The 14,153-nt window shown below is 40.2% G+C and overlaps 1 protein-coding gene across 6 annotated transcripts in view; it reads left to right on the forward strand.

The window, feature by feature from the left end:
* The window catches only part of GRID2 (glutamate ionotropic receptor delta type subunit 2), a 727,507-nt gene that overhangs the window by 708,835 nt on the left and 4,519 nt on the right, over positions 1-14,153 (forward strand). For 5 of the 6 annotated variants that reach the window (XR_008449796.1, XR_008449797.1, XR_008449799.1 and 2 more), the window contains exons 15-16: positions 11,775-12,015; positions 13,590-13,987. Coding sequence is in view for 1 of the 6 variants with exons in the window: in XM_009562749.2 (XP_009561044.1) it covers positions 11,775-12,015 (241 nt within the window). In the remaining 5 variants the exon portion in view is untranslated. The remainder of the gene's footprint in view (positions 1-11,774; positions 12,016-13,589; positions 13,988-14,153) is intronic. The other variant, XM_009562749.2, reaches the window with a different exon arrangement.

The raw sequence follows: 14,153 nt of genomic DNA on the forward strand, positions 1-14,153 counted from the left end.
TGTGGCCAGAACTTAATCTTATTCTGCTTACTCTTGCTGTCTTATTTACTTTTCTTACTCTACGGGAAAGCCTCCATTCTGACCTGAATGGATTACTTGCAAAGAAAAGCTATTACTTCCTCCTGCTTCTGCCTGAGTTGAAATTTCTGACAGAAGATTTAGGTATGGTAGTGACTTTGCTGCATGTATATTTTGCCTAATAATCTTGTTTTGACCAGAATAGATATCCTTCAAGTTTATGTGAATAATATGGGCCTAGATTTGAGGGGGAAAAGGGTATGAGGTAAAATGCAAAGTTTCAGATGCTTCTGCCAGTTCCTTCTGCTCTGCTTCCTCCAGCAGCAGAAATAATGGTACATCTGGATTGTGCTGGCTTGCTCCAAAGCACTAAAAGCCAGAAGCCAAAAATATACCATTACGCATGTGAACAGGTTCCGCCTGGCTTCCTGCAATGCAGAACCAGAGGACCTGATTTGACAAAGGTTGGGAGACAACAATACAGCCAAGCTAGCTGGCTGTAGCTCTTGTGAAACTGCAGCATTACCAGGGAGATGCCTTTATTAAATAGAATAAACACTTGGTTCTCCTACAGATTGTTATCCAGATTGAATGGCACTCAGTTCTTATCAAGGCACTACTCCATAGTATGGAAGTGTCCTGTAGTGTGACCCTGCAAGTAAACTTTAAACGCTGATTCCTATCATGCAAAGTAGACTGCAGTGCCTCAGGACACACATGCAGTGGAAGGTGGGCAATAAACCATCAATTATTAACTTTTTGTAGTTAACCCATAGTAGCTAGCAGGGTTTCTGTGCCAGGCTTTGACACCTCTCAGTCCTACAAGGGCACTGAAAGATGGTCTGTCTTCACAATCTGTCAGCAGAAAACCAACATACGTAGGGTCAGTGGTCTCGCACACTAATGTGTTACTGAAGGTAGTCGCCAGCTTTGGCGAAGAAGAGGGACTAGACCAATTCCTGGCTTACCTCCCCATACATAGGAGCAGTGTGGTTATGAAAGGCGACAGGAACACATTAGGTGGCACTGTGCACAGATGGAGCATAGCATGAGCAGTCAGACAGCTTCTTTGTGAAATTGTACTACTTTAGCTTTTATTGCCTTCCACTCGGGGGAGGTTAAAAGATCTGAATGCTCATCAAGGTACAGAAATTTATGATCTCATGTGCTTTTGAGGAAGACTTACCTGATGCATCTTGGAAGGGAAAGTAGGCAGAGCTAGCCCCAGACCAGCCGAGCTGACCTAGGCAATGTTTCCAGAAGCACCCATCTCGAGCATATCTATTTGTAACTTGGGCCAGGCTTGTGTCAGAAGTGTGGTTTTACAAGTTTAGCCTGAACAGCAAGAGTAGAATTTCTCAAACTGCAAGATTTAGTGTAAGAAATCTTAGGATTTTTTTAGGGATGGTCAAATTCACTCTTCAGTGCCTCCTGTAAATTTGGCAGGTAGACTTGTAACTTCCTAGGCACAATTGTGGCCACTCATTAGACTTCCCCAGATAGCCACTATACTGCTGTGTGTGTATTCAAAGAATATTCATTAGTATGATTTGAGAAAGGCTTTAAAGAAAGCATGTATTTTGGGGGTGTCTCTAGAAATAGTTCTTCTACGAAACACTTCCGATTAGAAGAACAAATCAAAGTGATTAGTTAAATTGTGAAGCGCTAATATATCACATGGAATACCTTAAATATTTTCACTTTCAGTGTCCAAAGGATTGTTTGAAAAGGTCTTTCCTCAGTGTAATATTAATCTATAAGTTTGATAGAGCAGTGTTCCTATTCAGAAGTACCGGCTTGAAACCCAAATATGTTTAAAACTCTGGATCTGAGAAGCTTTCACTACTGTAACCAAGCACCTAGGAGATAAAAGCCTTTGAGATATTTTTAAATGTCACATTTCAGACACAAAGTGTATTACTGTGATGTGATCTTCAGACTCTGTATTTATCTGTCTAGCTTCTCCTGTTCTATCAACAACTCTGTTCACCTTGGAGATAGCTTTAAACCTTTGATTTGGGTTCTTTATAATCCAAATGATATTTATAGTAAATCAAGCTATGTAGATCATTAATTTAAATACCATTTGAAAGAAAATTTTGAAGATATGATTTTCATTTTTAAGGCCTAAAAAAGAGCACTGGACAAACAGTATAAAAAACAGAGAATCATCAGCTGTATGTTTTATCATCTTTGCTTATGTAGATAGCAAATAAGTGTCAAATATGCAAGTGCCACCTGCATGTCTTACTCTAAAAAGGAACTGCTCTGGACTGTCAGTTAAGAAGACAATGCAAGTGATGTCTTCTGCTTCTCAAAATGTAGATGTAGGTAGTTTGTGTAAGAAATGAGGCCTTGCACTGCCTGAAGCGTGACTCCAAGCAAAGATGATCATTTCCAGATTGTTATACTTAAAATAAAAGATCTTTTCCTGGACCCAATAACCCAAATATCACAGTATGCTTAAGGATGACACTGACATTTTCAAAGACCATTCAAGGTGTTCCCTTTCTGACTGCAGATATGCTCTGTGTCTCTACGGGACCTATTGTCTTTTCCTTTTCAGCTCTCTTTCGTATTTTTGGCTTGCTTTCATTCTGCCTTTTATCAATTCATTGGAGCCCAACTTTGATATTAGCAAAGGCCATGTTGTCATACCTGTAATGAGTTCTTGACTTTTAAAGGTAGCATAAACATATACACTGTATAAAAATTAAAGTTCACTAGTCACCACAACTCTTAAGATTAATCGTGTTAGTAATTTGATTTCTCATGTAATTGCTTCTTAGCTGAAGATGAGGCTTGCATATTCATTCATAGGTCAGGTTCAGTGAACTTGCTTATTTATCCTTCTCATAGTACATCAGCAGATTATCTTAACAGATTAGTTAAAGTTGTTCTCTGTGATCTAACTTTAAAAAATAGGTGGGTTTTTTCTTTAAAAAACCCAAATATTTTAGTATTTCATTTTTGTGTTTATCATTCTGTCAGAAAATTCTGAGAATGAACTAGCTTATATAGTAATTGACCCTAATAGGTGTCCATTTGCATTTCACTCTTGAAAAAAAACAATAAAGTAAAACCAAAGTACTTTTTTTAGTTCTTTGCTTCCTATGGCTAAGCAGGAGAGCAGTTCTTTACATGAATTGTTAACCACAGGGCTTCTCAGGCAGGAGGCAGCTGACAAGTGACACTGGAGGAAATGTTTGATCAGGTGAGATTTTTGAGGAGAAGATAGGTCTAAGAAGTATGTGGTTGCTGAAAGGGCACTTTTCAAGCTTTCAGTTTTTGACTAATCCAGGTATGCTGCATTTAGGCAGAAAAATGCCACTTTTGTAACAGCTTAACCAGAAGGGTTGGGTTCCCAAGCGTACTTTATGTTGGTCTCTGCTGCCTGTAACTTAATGATGAAACTTCCACTCACTTTGGACATTGATGCTTCCTGATTTGTGTGAAATCATCAATTATATCAGCTCTGAAAAGAGCTACTGATTTGCTTACATGCATTTTATCTCCTAGTCAAAATCTCATATATGACTGGCTCTGGTGTTGCACAAGCGTTGTTACAGAGGACAGGTTTGAAGAAAGTTTTAGGAAGGACCGCTGTCTCCGTTACACAGAAATGATGTGCAACGGCACAGCTGATCTTTGGATCTCAGAGACAATGTTGGAAACACGGCAGTTAGCAAGGCAGCCTTTCCCAGTGCAAACTGAGGAGAGGCGATGCAGAGCTGCCCTGGTTGTGGGGAGCATATCAAAGTCAATTTCATTATTCAGCAGACTCCACGCGCTGTCCCTGCCTTCACGTGCATGGACTTCCTTTTGGATTATGATAACGAAAGCAAGAAGAAAATTAGGCCCCAGGTGTTTGTGTGGCCATGAAATACTGAATTTTTTATGAAGAGTCATAACTGTCATTTTTCAAGTAATTTTTAAAAAAAGCACTTGTGGGTAGTGCGTGGGACCCAGCATACCTTCAAAGTACATTTCTTTGTTTCAATAAGGTTGGGACCTTACCATGACTTGCCATAATGAATTAATTTGGTGTTTACCATAACAGGACTATGCTTAATGAACTCATGATATTTACGTGACTGTCTGTAGATATTTTCTTGCTATTTGGGACTTACAAATAGATAGTGGTACTTTTATTGCTTCTTTCTCCTGAGCACAAAAGATCTGCAATGTGAAAGGCCAGTTAAGCTCACCTCATCTTATTGTATATTAGGAGTAAGCAAAAAATCTCGAATAACTTGATTTTTGTCTTTACCTAAGTTTTGGATTGTTGCTATTCAGCAAAACTATGTGGCTTGAATAAAGCTATTATAGAGCTGTCTTTATAAATTCACTGCAGTTGTATAATGAAATAGAGTTAATGTATCATTTCTTATTACTGCAGATGCTGTTTCATTTAAGATTAGTCTCCTATATTTGAGAGACTGTACACATAAGTTAAAGAGGTTCAAGTAAAAAGTTCACTAATTTGAACAAAGCGATACTAATTCATGGGATCCAAGTCATGAGTCCTGCATCTTCTGAAGCTAATGGTTTATTGCTGAGCAAAACAGAAGGTCACCTGCTTTCTTTCTTGTAATATTGTTTGATGTGCAAATCCTTAATGCTGAACAGCAGGTCTGATTTACTACTGCTTCTTCTGTAATATCTAGAAGAGGAGATGCTTATCCTTGTTTCTGTGCACTGACTTCCTTGCAACAGCAGCACGAAGCTGAGTGCTGCTGAAGGGCAGATCAGAAGGTAACTATCTCCCTGCCCTTGTGGGTAACCGGTTAGTCAGGTTTACATGTGCTTGGAGTCCCTGAGAGAAAACAGGTTTTGCAGCTGAACTGAGGGCACTTGTTTGCTGGGTTAAATGATGAGAACAAGCAGAGAGGTAATGTGGCTTTGTCTAATTTGGCAGCCCAGGCTGCATTTGGCTGACATGAAAAACTTCCTCTTATTGAGCCGATGACTGGCAGCTCATTAAAATGCTGGCTTTAATACATAAATAAATAAATAAATCTAAAGCCCCACAGAAAACAATATTTTCAAAACCAGCATTTTTGTTTAGAGATATCAAGACCAGTCAAAGGAATGACTGGAATAGAAATGATCTCTTTGCCTTCAGGTGCTTTGCTCTTCTTGCAACCTCTCCTAGCATCGCCTCAGTCCACTCAGGAGGAGGCACTGGCACTGCTTCCTTAGTTCTTTCACTGCCCCCCTTTCTTTCACCTCGGGACAGCTGCTTCTGCCCTACACCTTCCCACATCTCTTAAACCTCTGAGCTGTTTTCTTCAATTATCTGGTGCCCTTTTTAATTATAGGCTTAGGTCTAGGCATAGCTAACAAACCAGTGCAGCTGGTGCCAAGTAAGCAGCCATTTCTGGTTGGATACTTTCCCACCAGTTCTCTAAACACTTCTGAATTTTATTTCTGACCATTCTCTATCTCTTTATTCTGTGTGTTTGAGCAAGACAAAATTGCACAGGAATATTTCCCCCCTGTAGGAAATAGAGATAAAAATACTCTCCTCAGCAGCTTCATAAGAGTCCATGGCTGTAATACGATGCAAACATGATTTGTTTGGTAGCTGTTGGGAAACGACAGTATTTGTAGGCACTGGGGATGGTATCGCAGTCACGGTTTTGAGAGTCAATGTGTGTCTGTCAAAATAATGAAAGCCCATCAGGACTCAGTGAGGTGCTGCTGGCAGGGGAGGAGGTGAAAAGGACCCTCAAGAGCCTCCTGCTTGCCTCTCTCCAGCCTTATTCCCCGTTTCCCTCCCTACTGCTGTGACTGGTCCTCCAAGAGGCAGCAAGCTGGGCTGGGCCAGGCAGTGGCCATCCCTATCCAGCACCAAAGCTCTGAACCAGACTCGCAGGTGGCACCCGCAAATGCTGCTCTGCCACTGAGAGGGGACCCTGTTGTGCCAAAACCTAAAGCCTGTTCATGGAGATGTAATAGGAGTTGGCATCACTCCAGCTATTGCTGTGAATGAGAGAGATTTAGGCAGTTGTTTTCACAATAAAACAATAAAAACCCAACATCCTTGTGGGTTCCTCTGTGTCTATTTTGATAACTGAAGGATGATCACAAATCAGCTTAGTTTTATATGTTGTTTTATGAGAAGGGAACTGAATTCTACGCAGACTTGGAACCAGATTTTTGTTAGTAAAGCTCCGGTGTGAAGCTTTTGCCGGAGGAGTTTGACTCTGGGCTGGGCACTGGAGAAGTCACTTGAGCTCTTTTCGTCACCTGGCCCTATCTGCAGGCACTGGTTGCTCCCATAAGTGACCCATCCAAGCTACTCGGGAGCTTCCTGGGAAATGGTGCGAGGGCCCCCAGGCACAGCCCACTGAGGTACACAAATAGCTTTTTTTTTTTTAAAAAAAAAAAAAAATATTTACTGTTTCCCCCTTTTGACAGCAGGCATTCGTTTCACAGCTCTGTGCACCTCCTTACTGCAGCAGCCTGATCCTGGAGTCTAGAGGCAGAGTAGCACTTCATCACATCCTTTGTCAGTGCTGTTGGTGAAGTTATCATTCTGGATAACACCTTCCTGGTGTAGGAAACGGGTATTCAGTAGCCTTTGACACCTCAGACCATGCATTGTTTCTGGTCTCGTTGTAAATGAGCTGTTACATCTCTTGTTCACTACTGGTAACTCGGAAAGAATAAAACAACATCAAAAAAAAAAGAAGTGTTGTCGCAGATGTCTCAATTTTTTAGCATTTGTGACACTTGCTGTCATAAGTTAAGGAATTTTTTTTATCTGTGGGTATTTTGCAGGAGTAATTACATTTCACTGCCAGCAGCAAAGTATGTAGTTACTGAGTTGAATCCAGCCCTATTCCCATTGATTCCGTAGGATTTGTTCTTGTCACTGTCAGATTTGGAAACCCCAGGCTGTTTAGTTTTCTGTGCTTATATCCAGTAGACATCACTTGGCACTGTGAATTCAAAGCCACATTAGTTAAAGTGCATGCAGACATTTTCTTTTGTGCAGCTTAATAACTTTGTCATTGCCTTGAGAAATGTTACTCTAATAGTTAACCTGCTGGAGAAAAATATATTGACCTGCACTGTATCCATAAGCAAGTTTTAAAGGTTATGTTTTTCAGACAAATAGGATTATTTCAACATATAGGCTTCTTTGGTAACCTCTTTAAATATATGGTATTTTGAAACAACAGGGATGCATGCACCCTACTTATTACTTTCCACCACTCTTACTACTGGCTTACATGTTGCAATACTACTCCATGCCAATACAGCAGGCTCAAAGGAGCCAAGGCTGTCGAGGAAAAGTTCAGTTGTAGAAATTTGGGACTTGAGAGAAGAGGCACTTGTTGGAATTACAGCATTTAGTGCATCATTATCATTCAAAGCATTTAGTTGAAGCATTATTACTTTAGTCATTTATTAAATTTACAAATCAAATATCAAACTGATTGTAGTGTCTGCCACCCAACAGGTATCTGATTAGAGTATTTAAGGGCACCCGCCAGGAACTTCAGCAAAAGCACATATTTTTATGGAAGGAGTGCCATCGTGTGGGAAGCTCCTGCAGCACACCAAGTACAGCGGTGCCTGCTTGCTGTGCATGCTTGCAAGAAACCTGCCTTCCTAATGTTGTTTTTCATTAAATTTCAGTAAAAGTATGTTTTCCTTTCTGAAAATGTGCTACAAAAAATACGTACTTTCATAACTAGGAACAAGTTGGTAGTGTTAAATCTTAATACGTTAACTTACTTTAATTCTACAAACAGGTGAATTCAGAAACAAAGTGTTTATCAAGTCTAACAGAAGTGGGATCTCCCTTTCTCTCTGCATGAAGTTAATATTGTTAGATATTCATACTCTTATAATTTCTCTTTACATGTATTTTATCTTTCAACACCTGTTTTTAGCAGGAATTTTACACAGCTTCATTGGAAGCGTTCTATTTCTCAGGCTTTCCCATGTAATGATGCAATTACTATCCCTGGTTTCTGCTTCTTTTTTAATGTTTTCCTTTAAATAACTGAACTTACATGTCACGTCCATGAAGAAAATTGCCAATAATTACCAGGAGTACAATTAAGAACAGATCTCTGTTAAGCGACAAGCCAAAGTTCAGTGTCTTTATGCAAATGCCTATTGTTGAAAAGATGTCTTGTGTGATCAGGAATTATATACTGACGTGAAGAATCATTTAATTAATGAGAATAGAGCAATCATTTGGATGGTTCATTCTATTACTGACTGAATGAAAGAGAGAAAATAGCCCTGCTTAGGGATTAGACCTGCTGCTTCAAGAAATAAGCCCCACAATGTTGTTCTGTTACTGTAGATAGTACACTGATTCCTAAATGTAACAACACATATGCCGAATGTTTGGATTGTGCATCAAAATTGAATCTTCTATTACTCCACAAGAACTTATACAAAAGGTTTCTGATGATGCTGGCTATCTGCTGCTCCTGCTAACCTGACAGACATTTGCACTGAAATGTCAATCCTAATGCAGGGTGCCAGGGCAGTGACAACCAGAATCACGGTAAGTTATTTCTGTAAGCAATGTATGCCATGATAGACAATAGTGCGTGTACTGTGTTTGCAGCCACAGAGGAGTAATTATGGTGGGAAAGGACCTCCAGAGGTGTCCTTCCTAACCCTCTACCTGAAACAGGTCCAGTTAGGTCAAGTTGTTCTGGGCTGTGCCTAGTGGGCCTTCGAATATCACCAAGGATGGAGATGCTGCAAATTCTCTGTTCCCATCTGACCTCTCCCTATTTATTCTATCTAGTCACAATTGCTCATGTTCCAGTTTGTCCCGGTTGCTTCTCTTCCTGTCAGTAAGTCTGGCTCCAGCTTCTCAGCACACTCCCAATAGGCAGCAATGATGGCAATCCTGCATGTGATCCCCGTGCCTCCAAAGCTCCCCTGAACATGGGTATCTCACAACAACTGTTGTGTCCTTTGCAACAGAAGAGAGTCTTCCTGTATGTGACTTGTACCTTTACCCTCAGGAAGCTTCAGGATGGGGATTCTCTGAGATGGCATTGAGTTTGGGCCAGTTTGAAATATAGCCCAGAGAACTCTGACCTTGTTTGCCATTCTCCAGGGCTGGACCGTCAGCGATGCACTGTCAGCAGGCATTACACAGAATTTGTCCTATGACTTCTAAAGCAAAGCTATGTGAACAAGGCAATTTGACATCTCTGAAGCCATGTGTATCACCTGCAGTCTGTTCCTCAAGGGCACTGTTCCTTTTGGCACAGTACAGAGGTGGACAAGCACTTCCCCTCTGAATAGGTTGGGATCTCAGCCATGGGATGTACCTCTAGGTAGGAAATGGAAACTCACTTCAAAGTTTTACTCAGATATACACTTATGGCTGTGAAGTCTCCCATTCCTGGTAAGACCACAATATAAGGGCAGGGTCATTTGCGTGTGCCATAAAAACCTTATTGACTTCGTTGACATTCCTACCTGTTCAAGTAGCATTAGAGACTGAATGATCTCTGTACAGACCAGTTGGTCTGTACTTCTGAGGTGCATTCAAACTCCCTTTCATAACACTATATTTTTCTTAGTTTTAGGTTGACTGTTGCACAGAGCTGTTATGGTAGCCCTAAGTCAGTAGGACAGCTTTTCTTCCCCCTTTGATGCAGTATAGTCTCTGCTGGCAACATCCTAGACCTCTGCTGGTTTGTGTGCACTTGGATTTTTTGCATGCTGTGCCAAATGATTGCACAAGTAATTGTTTGCCTTACAACACAGAAATGAAAAACAAATTTATTAAATGAAGGAAAACATTCCTCCATTTTATTCATTTAAATGTAATAATTGAATTTTTTTATTTTGGGTAACAAGATGCACCCAGCTGCTACTCTAGTCACTTCTGGATGTTTTTAATAAAACACCCTCCTTAGTAACTTATTGAGACTACTAAATGAACCAATTATGAATATCTTCTTCCAAACAAAATTCTCGTTTCTCAAACTGTTCGTCCCACGCTAAGTGTAGCTAAATACATTGGCCTTGCAAGCTGCCCACTAATTCCTCAGCAGTGAGCTGGGTACATAGGTGCAAGGACAAGTCAATTCTGCAGCAAGGAACCTTCCTATGGAAATCACTCAACACCGGGTTACTCGCTCTCGTTGAGCAAGATTTGTTTAGGTCATCACTGACTGCAACTAAGATGGTTCTGCTTTCTCTCCAAAGGAGCAAGTAGGTAACCTGGTAAGGATCACTTTACAATAAGGTAAGGTGTATCCATCTTGTCACGTTAAATAGGTACAGCTCTGATACGTGGCTAAGGGATGCCATCCCATTAGGTCATAAGGTTCAGGATAGACTCCCTTGCTTTCTAAGCACCTCCTCAGAGGGGCAGCCTAGGTGCGTCTGGATCTGTCCCTAGTCCCAGACTTGGTCAATGGTTTACAAACTACAGAAATTGTGTGGAAAATGTGTATGAATTAGCCACCAGTCAGAGTTAGTGTTACCTGTGAGAGTACTGTCACCTAAAGAGTTAATGCTTGCTATCAGTGAGCTAGATGGGCTGTCACTGGAGCAGTTTGGCAGTTTTGAAATGCCTCTCAGAGCTCTTCACAGGACCCTCACTGAGACAATTTTGCAGTGCTGAAACAGGAATTGATGTCAAGTGACAGAAAAAAACCAAGTTTGGAATTGCCATTGATAAATTCCATTGCTGCATTAGCGCTAGATGATTATAACCAGTTAACAATGATCTTTAAATATATGAAAAAGAAGTAACAATTGAAACTCAAGGTAGTGTTTATTTTCCCAGGAAACATCTGACAAAGTCAGAGGTGCTACTTTTACCAAAAAGGCATCCCTTCTTGGTCCATTGACCATCAGGTGGTCATTTAATTCTTTTCATTTAACCCCCACAAAAGGGGTTTCAGGTGCCAGCTTTATACTTTTGAAAACTCTTTGGTGCCTCTTGGCAAAGTGGGGCTAAATCAACTATTATGTGTTGATTGGCTCTTGACAAGGCCTGCTGTGTTGTCAGAAGTGGGACTTGGGCTGTTCATCGCACACTTAGGGCAGGGAGCTCGGTAGGTGCTTTCAGGGGTGTTTCGGTTCTTAACTGAAGCAACAATAAGCTGTGAGGCCTCAGCCTCACCCAAGGTGTCACTCAGCTGATTTGAGCATTAGACCATCACCAGACCCATCTGTCTTACAAGATAAAGTTGTTCCGGTTGAACTGCTCTCTTTTACAAAGTCAACAGTGACTTCGATGTTTGCCCCCTATTGCAAGGTTGGCCTTGGCAAGTCTGAGCAAGTCCACTGTACCACACGTCTGAACTATAGTTTTCTTTTTGTTTTCTTTTTTTCTTTTTTTTTTGATTGGAATATCTCTTCTCTAGCAATTAAAGTGCAAAATGTATATCATTGAATATCCAATGCACTACAAAAGTCAGTTGACATTGTCTATAATGAAAGCCAGTTAAAAAAATATGGCATGTTAAGTAAAGCATTCTCATTAGGGGTCTTAAGAAAAGGAAAGAGAGAGTTTTGTGTGCTTTCCTGTATCTAGAGTGGAGCATAGATACCCATATGCTCCGTCTTACAGGCAACCCCATATTCTGGCTTGCTCTTCTGGCTAAATCAGTGCGTCTGAATTCATCAGCTGCTTGGCCTTCTGAGACACTTGGGAAAGTTGCAAGTATTCAGATTATATCCTCTCACTCTCTGGTGCTACTTCTACTGCCCTACTGTAACCCCTGACTCTGTGCTTCCTTCTCAAGGATTTTGGAGCTGCAGCAGAATGGCGACATGGACATACTGAAGCATAAGTGGTGGCCAAAGAATGGTCAATGTGATCTTTACTCATCCGTGGATACCAAACAGAAAGGAGGTGCCCTGGACATAAAAAGTTTTGCAGGTGTTTTCTGCATCCTCGCTGCTGGGATTGTCCTATCCTGTTTCATTGCAATGTTGGAAACGTGGTGGAATAAAAGGAAAGGCTCACGGGTTCCATCAAAAGAGGTATTAGACCCTCCGTTTCTCCTGGGAAATTTTCATGCACCCTAAAGATTGCTGGCTTGAACTTATAGTGTTAGAGAGGGTGGGGAAAAATAACTCAGAGAAATTTCCTTAACTTCCTGATTTTTTAAGGTAAATGTTCCTCAAAATCTCTTCAGCTATTTTTTCTAAGAAAGCTTGAATGAAAATAAATGTATATTGATGATGTATAAATATGCAACTATTCTGAGTAAAATGCAACTGTTACTTCTAGAATAGTACATTATTAATACATCAATATTTAGTTCATTAGTCCCATTGGAGAGAGTTAATTCTCACCAGTAAGTTCAAAGCTTTCTTGGCTTCTTGCAAAACGTATCCCCTAAGCTCAGTGGCTGAATCTTTCAAAATAGATTTGCAAAGTTTAGCCCTTTAATCAGCAGTTAGCTTCTTAAATAAGCTTGTCTCCGTTTTCAGAAATGTTAAGCTCTTGAGACTTCCATGAACTTCAGTTCTCATTTTTTAATCTGAAGTCCAGGGAAGTAAGAGTACATTAGATTTTTCAGATTCAGGCCAGACTTATTTCTGAAATATACTACAGACTTGTTTTAGAAAATCTTGAATGGAGACCACGGAGAGATATGTTATTTTACACCAGGGATGAGCTTGCTTCTACTTGCATGTGTAATGCTTTCTTTCCGGTGGCAATCTACTTGTCCCTTTACCAGCCATCTGAGCCTTATGCGGTCTTACAGCAATTTTTTTACCCTCGTAATTAAGTAATTAGTTCTGCAAAATACTAGAGAAACATTAGGGGGAAAAAGGTTGTTGAAATGTACTTGGCAGTGATGCCCAAAGCTGAACCTAAATATGAGCTTTAATGTAGCACTGTTGATCATAGCTTTTCTATCTGTGTAGCTTAGACGCATTAGTGTAGTTTGTGAAGTATTGCTGTTAATTTGTGTGCAGTAGTCTCACCTTCTCTGTAGTTTCTCCATTGTGTTTATTCCTGCTAATCTAATGCTGTGTAATCAGGCAGGATTATTTACACTTCCTAATTAGACGGCATTGGCACTGACTTTAGAATACGTTCAATCTTTTCTTGCCTATTTTAATTCCCAAGCTTTTTTTGTTCAAGATCTGGTCTTTAAATTGGATTTCTCAGGAATGGAAACCATATAGTTTCGACTGGTAAATTATTAAAATAAACCCTAACATTGACTATAATGTTGCTTACTAAAACTTTAAGAACTTCATACTTTGTGTTTATCTGGTGCAAAACATAAAAATTAATAACAAAGCAAAAGAAAAAAACAACTCGGATATTTTATATAACTATAAAATTTTCTATTTTGATTTTCACATACAGAGAAATTGAAGTGTATACTTTCCACAAATGGTATAATTTGGCCTCCTTGATCTTTGTTACGTAGTCGTTATCTTAGCATTTAAAATTTCAACTCAACTCTAAATTGAAAAGCTTGGCTCAAAACTGAGTTTAACATGGATGTATGTGCTGAATGTCCCCACTATCTCGGATGTGAGGGTCATTCAGCAAAGAAATACACCTTAACTAACTTTCTTAAAATTCATTTTAGCTTCCATGAAATGCATTGGCTCTTCCAGGCCACTAGTCCAGAATCGGGGGTCAGATTGGGCCAGTTTGTGGTCAGCAAGCCAACCCTTTTTCCTGGTGGCTGCCATCTTGTGCTCCAGAATGCAAGCATTTAAACTGAAAAAAAAATTGTCTTATGGTTGCGAAGATAACATTTCAGTCGCGTACCAGAAGTAATCCATTCAATGATGTCTGCCTGAGTCTGCAGACAGCCTTAAACGGTAGCTCTGAGAGAAGTATGAACCGCCCCAGTAATCTCAATGGGATGTTGACTCTGAAGCCTGATGATAATTTAAATGTGAAAACTGCTGAATATTTCACTACTGATCACACAAGAGAGAAGAGGAAAGATCATATTATGGAGATATGCACAATCTTACTGTGAGTGGGTCTCATTTTGGTGTATCGATTGGGTGGAGACTGGGTTGCGGGCTACGCATGGGAGGATATCACCTCTTATATATTTTCACTGGTCTGACCCTAGCCCCAAATGCATCTCTGTAAAAGAAGAAAGAGGAATATTTCGAGTAACTTATAGAGGCTCAGA

The sequence above is a fragment of the Cuculus canorus genome, chromosome 4 (assembly GCF_017976375.1).
Source record: "Cuculus canorus isolate bCucCan1 chromosome 4, bCucCan1.pri, whole genome shotgun sequence".
In the NCBI taxonomy this organism is placed as follows: Eukaryota; Metazoa; Chordata; class Aves; order Cuculiformes; family Cuculidae; genus Cuculus; species Cuculus canorus.